This window comes from Phaseolus vulgaris, chromosome 7 (genome assembly GCF_000499845.2).
Source record: "Phaseolus vulgaris cultivar G19833 chromosome 7, P. vulgaris v2.0, whole genome shotgun sequence".
Classification (NCBI taxonomy): domain Eukaryota; kingdom Viridiplantae; phylum Streptophyta; class Magnoliopsida; order Fabales; family Fabaceae; genus Phaseolus; species Phaseolus vulgaris.
In genome coordinates, this window is record NC_023753.2 from 30,807,602 (window position 1) to 30,816,811 (window position 9,210).

The following is a 9,210-nucleotide window of genomic DNA, read 5'->3' on the forward strand; positions in this document are numbered from 1 at the left end:
ATAAATAACAATTTATTTTAACTTTCATTTCCATTACTTTTTTATTGAATAAATTAATCAAAAATTGGATTGAGCATAAAGGCTATTCATCAATGGCAAGTCAAAGTGATGAAAGTTATATACGTAAGAATGTACGTGGAATTGATTTTGAAAAATAAAAATATATTGAGCATACTCCAACGCATATATAGAAAGGTTAAAGGCTTATCTAAATCATCATAAAAAAAAGACCTTACAAATCACTACCACCTAACTCATTTATAACCTTATACATAGAACCTGTAATTACAGTGATAACCAAATACACAAATGCAACTTCCTACTCTTGAAGTGTTGTCCTAGAAGAAGAGAGTGTTAGCAATTCAAAAACATCACTACAATTATGTATCAGAAAAAAGTCTTATGTGTACGATGATTGAGAGTGCTCCAGCAAAGATCCCATGGTTCAACTTTCCTTACCAGCAATTATATTGCTTCTTCTTAACTTCAAAAGCCGAAGTTATTCCTTTTATGGTTCTGTTGCCATTCTATCTCTGTCATTATAAGCATTTGATGCAGAAACAAAGCATATGCATGTTTTGCTATCTATCCTTCTTCTGCATACCACCTGAGTGTTGAGACTCTGTTGTGATGCCCTCCACTTTGAGCACATTGGTGTCTGCTGTTACACATCCTCAAGCGTCAAGGACCTCCAAAACTGTTGCAACCTCTTCTGATTTTATGCTTTCCTTTACTCGTTTTCATGTTCCCTGCAAGCACTAAACATACCTTTCCCAACCATCTAAAGCAAAGACAAGGTTTAAGGCAAAAATAGCATAGAGATGAAGACTTACTACAATACACCATCAGCCAGAATAAGCTTTGGTGATAGTCACCCATAGGAATTTGAAAGCTATCTCTGTTGTTTGTTGTACAACCTTTTGCTACATACGAATTTTCTTACCCATTTTGCTACGCACGTTTTAGCTTCAAGATTGTTTTTAAGATAGCAATTAAAACAAAAACATTGAGTTTTATCAGGGTTTACAACTCTATTATTTAGTTTGCATAATTCTTTGTTTTCTTGCTTGCTCTATGATAGAAGTGACCACTCTAAAAAAATTATAGTATACACAATAGTAATTATCTCCGCTTAGATTCAACTTGAATAAAGATTGAATTATGTGAACAGGAATCATAAACATGCATATTATTTGAATCCATATCTAGAGATTGAATTGACTAATATTGAACATTTTAAATTGAACATTACGATGAGAATGAATATGTATAATTTTATTTATTTCACATACTCGGACAAAAAAATGCAATTTTATATCCAACTACCTTAAACATACAGATACATCAATGTATTACCACGAAGAATTATAATTTAAAAATAAATTTTAATTTATTTTCTAATTTCAACGTTACTTTCTGTGTCATTCTGACTCTGACTGAAGCTAAGGGGAGACCAATCCCAGTGTGAAAATCAGAAAAACCTAGGCGTATAATTACAACAAAATCATAATAAATAAATAAAGATGTCCCTGGAATGAACAGTAATGTGGTATCTCTTATTCCTAAGATTCAGGGTGCTGATTCCATTAAAGATTACAGGCCAATTGCTGTTGCTAATTTCAAATTTAAAATTATTTCCAAGATACTGGCGGATAGGCTTGCTCTTGTGGCTGCTAGAATCATTTCTCCTAATCAATATGGGTTTGTGCAGGGTAGACAGATTCAGGATTGCATTGGTATTGCTTCTGAGGCTATTAATATGCTTTCTAAAAAGGTTAGAGGAGGTAATGTGGCTTACAAAGTTGATATTCATAAAACTTTTGACACTCTGAGTTGGAAGTTCTTATTATTAGTTTTGAAACGCTTTGGTTTTCACCCCTCGTTTGTCAGTTGGATTAGTACAATTCTCCGTTCAGCTATGCTTTCTATCAGAATAAGTGGTAGTTTGGTGGGTTTTTTTCCCTGCAGTCGAGGTGTAAGACAAGGTGATCCATTGTCTCCTTTACTTTTTTGTCTTGCAGAGGAAGTTCTTAGTAGAGGTATTTCTAAACTTGTGAATGATAAGAAGATTTTAAATATGGCTAGTCCGAAAGGTTATCTCACTCCCTCTCATATTTTGTATGCTGATGACATTTTTATTTTCTGTAGGGGGGATATTAAGTCTCTTCGAAATTTGAGTACTTTTCTTAAAACATATGGTGATTTTTCTGGTCAATATATTAATAACTCTAAAATTAGTTTCTTCACCATGGATAATTCTCCAAGATTTGTCACCAAAATTCAAAATAATCTTTCTTGTAGTCATGGTTGTTTGCCTTTCAATTATTTAGGAGTGCCTATCTTTGTTGGTGCTCCAAAGTGTCGATTTCTTCAACCTTTGGCTGATAAAGTCAAATTGAAGCTAGCATCTTGGAAAGGTAAATCTCTTAGCATGATGGGTCGGATCCAGCTGGTCAATACAGTGATTACTGGATTTCTAGCTTATAGTTTTAATATGTATAAATGGCCAGTTTCTCTTATTAAGCAAGTTGGTGCCGGAATTTTATTTGGACTGGTGATATTATGAAAAAAGGTATCGCTACTGTTAATTGGGCGAAAATTTGTTCACCTCTTGAGGATGGAGGCTTGAATATTATTAATCTTCATCATGAAAATAATTCATATCTTCTTAAGCTTGCTTGGAACTTCGCTTATAGCAACAAACCTTGGTCTTTACTCTTGAAAGCCAGAGTTCTTAAATCAAAATACGAGTTTAGAATGGTTTATAGATCCTCCTCTCTTTGGCTTGGAATTAAACAATTTTATTCTATCATACTTGATTATACTTCTTGGACTGTTGGTACAGGTTCTTTTATTAATTTCTGGAATGATAAATGGTGTTCTACTACTTCTTTAGCAAATATTGCAGGGTTATCTGATGGGGCTAACATTCCGGATACAGTCTCTCAATTTTGGTCAGGTTATGATTGGAATATTCCTTTATCTTTACAGCAGATGCCGCATTTTTTTAATCATATCATGGTTATAGAGGAACAAGATATTCCTAATTGGATTCTAGATGAGTCTGGTCGTTTCACTCTTAAATCGGCTAGGACTTTTTTCTTGGAACCAGGAGTTCCAGGTGGTTGGGGTAAGTTCATTTGGTCTTCATCTATTCCACCTTCCAAAACTTTAGTACTCTGGAAAATTTTTCATGGGAGACTTCCTATAGATCTGCATATTCAGAATAAGGGTTTGCATATATGTTCTATGTGTACGCTTTGTGAAAAGCATGAAGAATCTATTCAACATCTATTTTTTGAATTTTCTAATGCATTACATATTTGGAGTTGGGTTCGACAGATTTTTCTTACTTCTCATTTCTCTAATAAGGATGATCTTCTTTCTTTTATTAAGAGTGATGGTAGTCCTTTGGTTAAATTGATTAAGCTTGCTGTGACAACCTTTTCTATATGGATGATATGGCGTATGAGGAATTATGCTAGATTTCAGGATAAGATTGAGGTTTCTAAGGCTATTTCGGTAATTAAAGATTTAACTCGTCTAGTGGGAAATTCGTCTAAAGCTTCAATGAAGAATGATATGTTGGATTTCAACGTGATTAAGTTTTTTGGTATTAAGACTCGTAGTGGGAAAGTTCTTCATCCTCTTCCAGTTAGATGGGAATTTCCTTCACCAGGCTGGGTTAAAATTAACACTGATGGGGCTGCTAGGGGGTATCCTGGTCTTGCTACTTGTGGAGGTATTTTTCGTGGGAGTATGGGAGAATTTATTGGTGCTTTTTCAGGGTTTCTTGAAGTTCAAACTGCTTTGGTTGCTGAGTTTTATGGAGTTATACATGCTATGGAGGAAGCTCAAAAGATGGGACTTACTAATGTTTGGCTTGAATGTGATTCTGTCTTGGTTTGTGCTGCGTTTACTGCTAGGACTACTGTTCCGTGGATGCTTCGTAATCGATGGAATACTTGTCTTAATTTCTGTAGGACAATCAGGTTTAGGGTTACTCATATTTTTCGTGAGGGAAATGCATGTGCTGATAAGTTGGCTAATTTAGGGTTCATTCATAGACAATCATTTCATTGGTATAATAGACTTCCATCTAGTCTGTTCTTAGAATTCTTTATGAATAGGTATAGTCTACCTATGTATCGTTTTTGTTAACATGTGGGTTTTGGTCTAGTCCCCCCATATTTTTGTATTTTCTTTCTTTTTCCTTTTTTTAATAATACTTTTTTCATGTGATGGCAGATGATTGTTGTTACTTGAGATGTCAGCCTAGCTGAGATGTCAAGTTGCATAGTGATGCCTAACATGAAAATTTTCATTAAAAAAAAAAAATAAAGATCGAAATGAAACCTAGGCCTATCAATAAGTAAAAGAAAACTAGAATGAATAAAGGATAAAAAAATTATTTATTTATGCCTGTTAGCTTATACACCCAAAAAAATTTACACTGTTCGTCGCGAATGCCCTTAAATTAATTTGAACCAACACTTTGTTTTTAACAATCACTTGGGGGATTTCAGGATGAGTACTTTGCCATCGATTTTTTAGTTAAAATTTTATGCAATTTAAATATCAAAAGAACTTATCATTGGATGCCTAAAAAATCTGATGTAACTCATTATTGCTCTGATTGAATGATTCGAATTTTATCGACACGTTTTTTATTTAATTTTTCTATTGATGCAATAAATACTGAAATAAGTTTTCAAACCTTACATAAGCAGTGGAACTAAGTTGATGAGGGTCCTGTAACTTGTAATTAACTTACAAATAAGTTGATGGTTCAAGATTGACTTATTATTCAATGAATTTAACTAAAAGTTTGAATTTATTTTGTTAAAAAAAGTTTAATATAAACAAGAACAACCACAAGAAAAATTATCTTTTTAAACTCTCAAAAGGTTTTAGATTCATACTTTGCGTACATGTATTATCTTGCTTGGAAAATTTTGCTTCATATTATAATTGTTTTTTTAATCAGCATATGATTGTGTAACAAGATCAAATGCATAATTTATTTTAGTCTATTAAAATATGTATGTTTTTACAAATATGGCTTAAAAGATTTGACCGTCACGAAATATCCATTCATTTTATTTATGACAATGCAAGTAGGTTAGTAAAAACAAGTCTTACTTGAAAATATAATGGAATTAATAAATAAACCATATTAATTACTATATATATATATTGTTTTACAAAAAAAAATCATTTATTTAGATTTTTTTTCAGATCAATTTGGATTTAAACACTCTTAGATTTCATTGTGCATGATTTTAGCTAGTAATGGTTATGATTTTTCATATTTAAACACTTTTCAGAAAGGAAAAAAAAGTAATTAGTTATTATCCTAAATTGATTATCCAATAAATATCAAACTTGGTGAGAGTTTTTTCTTAACGTGACGTGTCTTCCAGTTTTGTATTAAAAAAACTCTCACAACATGTAGGAGTCCCATTGTATAAAAAATTACACTACTAGCTCTTAGTAAATTACATTATTTACATCTTTTAAATTTCTTACAACACTTTTCTAAACAAAACATTTGTATATAATTAAATTATATAAAAGTAAGCACTTTAAGAGTAAAAATAGCTGATGTTAATGTGGCAACCCCTAAAAGCTCAATTACGATTCTCGCTCTCTATCGTCAGTTCCTAAGAGGGCAACAAAAAAAAAATCCGAAATCCGAATTGGGGAGCAAACCAAACCAAACTAAACTAACTCCTCATAAAAATAAAATTCAGGGTGGTGTCGTGTTTCTTGCCTGGTTTGGTCCGGTTCCACCAATCCAGGTTTAACGTTTACACCTGCATGAACGATCCACGCCGATGATGGAATAGAGTTGCAACCATCGTTTCCATCACATAGCACAAACACCAATCCAAAACCGTTTGTTGTTAGTTTCTGGCGTACAGGAAAACGGAAGAAAGCAAACCTTTTATTCACCTTTTTGGCTCCTCGATCATCACACCACAACTCAAAATCTTTTCCTGTACGCCCCATCCTGTTATCTTCCACTTCTCATTCGATTCCCTGCTTCAACCATGCACACCCGTGCCAGTCTCTTGCTGCTCTTTTGTTTCCCCGTTTTGTTAAACGCCGCACCCTCCTCCGACAATGCTGCCGGCGACTCCTTCTTGCTGGGATGTGGGTTGGCCAAAGAAGGTGGCAAAGACAGCGACGGAAGACAATGGACCCCCGACGATAAGTACCTCTCAGAGACCAATTCCCTCACGTTCAAAGCCTCTTTCCAAGACCCTTCGCTTTTGTCCGAGGTTCCATACATGACAGCACGAATTTTCACAGCCGAAGCATCCTACAAGTTCCCCATTCAAGGCGACAAACGTTACTGGCTCAGGCTCCATTTCTACCCCTCCGTTTACAACACCTACGACCCCGTTAACTCTTACTTCTCCGTCACGGCAAACGGCCTCAAGCTTCTCTCCAACTTCAGCGCCTCCATCACGTGCCAAGCTCTCTCACAAGCCTATCTCGACCGCGAGTATTCCCTTGCGCCTTTGGATTCCGACACTCTCACCGTCACCTTCACGCCCTCTGACAAGCACGATGGAGCTTTTGCTTTTCTTAATGGGATTCAGCTCATCCAAATGCCTGACTTCTTTGACGAGGCTCCCTTGGTGGGTTTCGATGACCAAACCATGGATACCAAGACTATGCATTTTCAGACCATGTTCAGGTTAAACGTTGGAGGACAATACATACCTCCAAATGAAGATTCTGGTCTGACCAGAATGTGGTACGATGACAGGCCTTATATTTATGGTTCTGCCACTGGTGTCACCAACCAAGCTACCAAGGAAGAAAAAATTGACTACAAAACCCTGCCAAAGTCCATTGCTCCTCTCAATGTCTACTCCAGTTCTCGATCCATGGGAGGCGATAAGAATGTCAACATGGGCTATAATCTTACGTGGATATTCCAAGTTGATCCGGATTCTATGTATCTTGCCCGGTTGCATTTCTGCGAATATCACTATTCCAGATTGAATCAGATTGCTTTCAAAATCTACATCAACAACCTCACAGCGGAGACTAGTGCTGATGTGCTTGGGTGGTCAGGAGGTAAAGGAGTGCCAACTTACAAGGATTATGTAATATATGTGAAAGATGAGCCAGGTGATGATAAACTCTGGCTTGCTTTGCACCCTGCACCTGAAACAAAGCCAGAATTTTATGATGCGTTACTCAATGGGGTGGAGGTGTTCAAGGTCAATGACACAGATCTCTCTGGTGCTAATCCTCAGCCTTCTGACATGCTGGTTAATCATGAGCGCAAGGAAAAGGCTTTCCAAAGCAAACATGGGATTAGTAGGACTTTTTTTATTAGCAGTGCTGCTGGGGGTGCTGCAGGTTTTGCCTTGGTGGCTGCAATAATTGGTGTTGCTCACCATAACAGAAAGAGAGTTCCGGGATCATACACCCCCTCGTCCAGCTGGCTGCCTCTTTATGGCCATTCCCACACAGCAGGCACCAAATCCTCAAGATCAGGGAAGAGTGTGGGCACTTCCAACCTATCTGCCATGGCTCAAGGACTGTGCCGCTATTTCTCCTTACAAGAGATGAAGCACGCAACTAAGAGTTTCGACGAGTCTAACGTGATAGGGGTGGGAGGGTTCGGAAAGGTTTATAAGGGTGTTATTGATAATGGGTTCAAAGTGGCAGTTAAAAGATCGAACCCGCAATCAGAACAAGGAGTGAACGAGTTTCAGACCGAGATTGAGATGCTGTCCAAGTTGAGACACAAGCATTTGGTGTCCTTGATTGGCTTTTGCGAGGAGGAGAATGAGATGTGTCTGGTTTATGACTACATGGCTCTTGGCACCATGAGGGAACATCTTTACAAGGGAAGCAAGCCATTGGACATGCTAACATGGAAGCAAAGATTGGAGATCTGCATAGGAGCCGCAAGAGGCCTTCACTACCTTCACACGGGAGCAAAATACACCATCATTCATAGAGATGTCAAAACAACCAACATTCTCCTTGATGAAAACTGGGTTGCCAAGGTTTCAGATTTTGGACTGTCCAAAACAGGTCCAAACATGAATCAAGGTCATGTTAGTACTGTGGTGAAGGGTAGCTTTGGGTACTTGGATCCCGAATACTTCAGGAGGCAACAGTTGACTGAGAAATCTGATGTGTACTCGTTTGGAGTTGTGCTGTTTGAGGCCCTTTGTGCAAGGCCTGCTCTCAATCCTACCCTTCCGAAGGAACAGGTAAGCCTTGCGGAATGGGCAATGTACAACAAAAGAAGAGGAACACTTGAGGACATCATTGACCCCAGCATCAAAGGGAAGATCAACCCTGGAAGCTTGACCAAGTTTGCTGATGCGGCTGAGAAGTGTGTATCTGATCTTGGATTCGAACGACCCTCCATGAATGACCTCTTGTGGAATCTCGAATTCGCTCTCAACTTGGAACTAAAGTCCGATAGTTCAACTGCGCCAAGTCAGGACGAAAGTGAGTTCTCAGAAGTAACCTTGGAAAACAATGGCATGGCAGCTCATTACAAAAACCTTAGCATTGAAAATGAGAAAGGGCTTAGACAAGACTCCATTAATGATAATCCTGCTGTCGTCTTCTCGCAAATTGGCAATCCAACAGGACGATGAACATAAACCACAAATGGAAGCCAGGGTCAAGATTACATAACCAAGTTTTAGAGTACACAGTTTCATTTCTTCTTCCATTCCTTGGATTTTCTACTTCTTTCGTTTCTTCTACAGTTGTCACGTTAAATAGCTCACTAAGTCTGATTGTCTATAGCCCAATAGCAACCCGTTGTTGTATAAAAAGACAGAAAAAGCAAGGTCACCCTGCTTGTTAGGTGTAATATATAGCTGAATATGTATAATATTGTTTATAGTTCATCTGAATCAGTATTGTGTCTGCGAAGTCAGCAGTGTCAGGATTTAGACTATGTAATGTGAAGTATGATTCTGCATAGAAAGAACTTGGAATTCCTTCTTTATCTATATCACTCCATGCTGTAAATTGTGGTAGGATCATAGGTAACGTTACGTTTTCATTTATTCTATTTTGCTTTGCCTAAGTTCAACATGGTTCATGCAGCATTGTTTCTCTGAATTGTATAATTTAATATTTAATGTGCTATGTAAATGTAGAGATGAGGATACATAAGACTCTGATTGTGCTATGAATGCTTGATTTTTATATTTT

The 9,210-nt window shown here is 37.0% G+C and overlaps 1 protein-coding gene across 1 annotated transcript; it reads left to right on the forward strand.

The window, feature by feature from the left end:
- The first annotated feature begins 5,729 nt into the window (after window positions 1-5,729).
- On the forward strand, window positions 5,730-9,005 carry LOC137828151 (receptor-like protein kinase ANXUR2). The gene has a single exon (XM_068634603.1). It carries the CDS (start codon window positions 6,054-6,056, stop codon window positions 8,640-8,642), a length of 2,589 nt encoding a protein of 862 aa, XP_068490704.1. The 5' UTR covers window positions 5,730-6,053; the 3' UTR covers window positions 8,643-9,005.
- The last annotated feature ends 205 nt before the right edge of the window (window positions 9,006-9,210 follow it).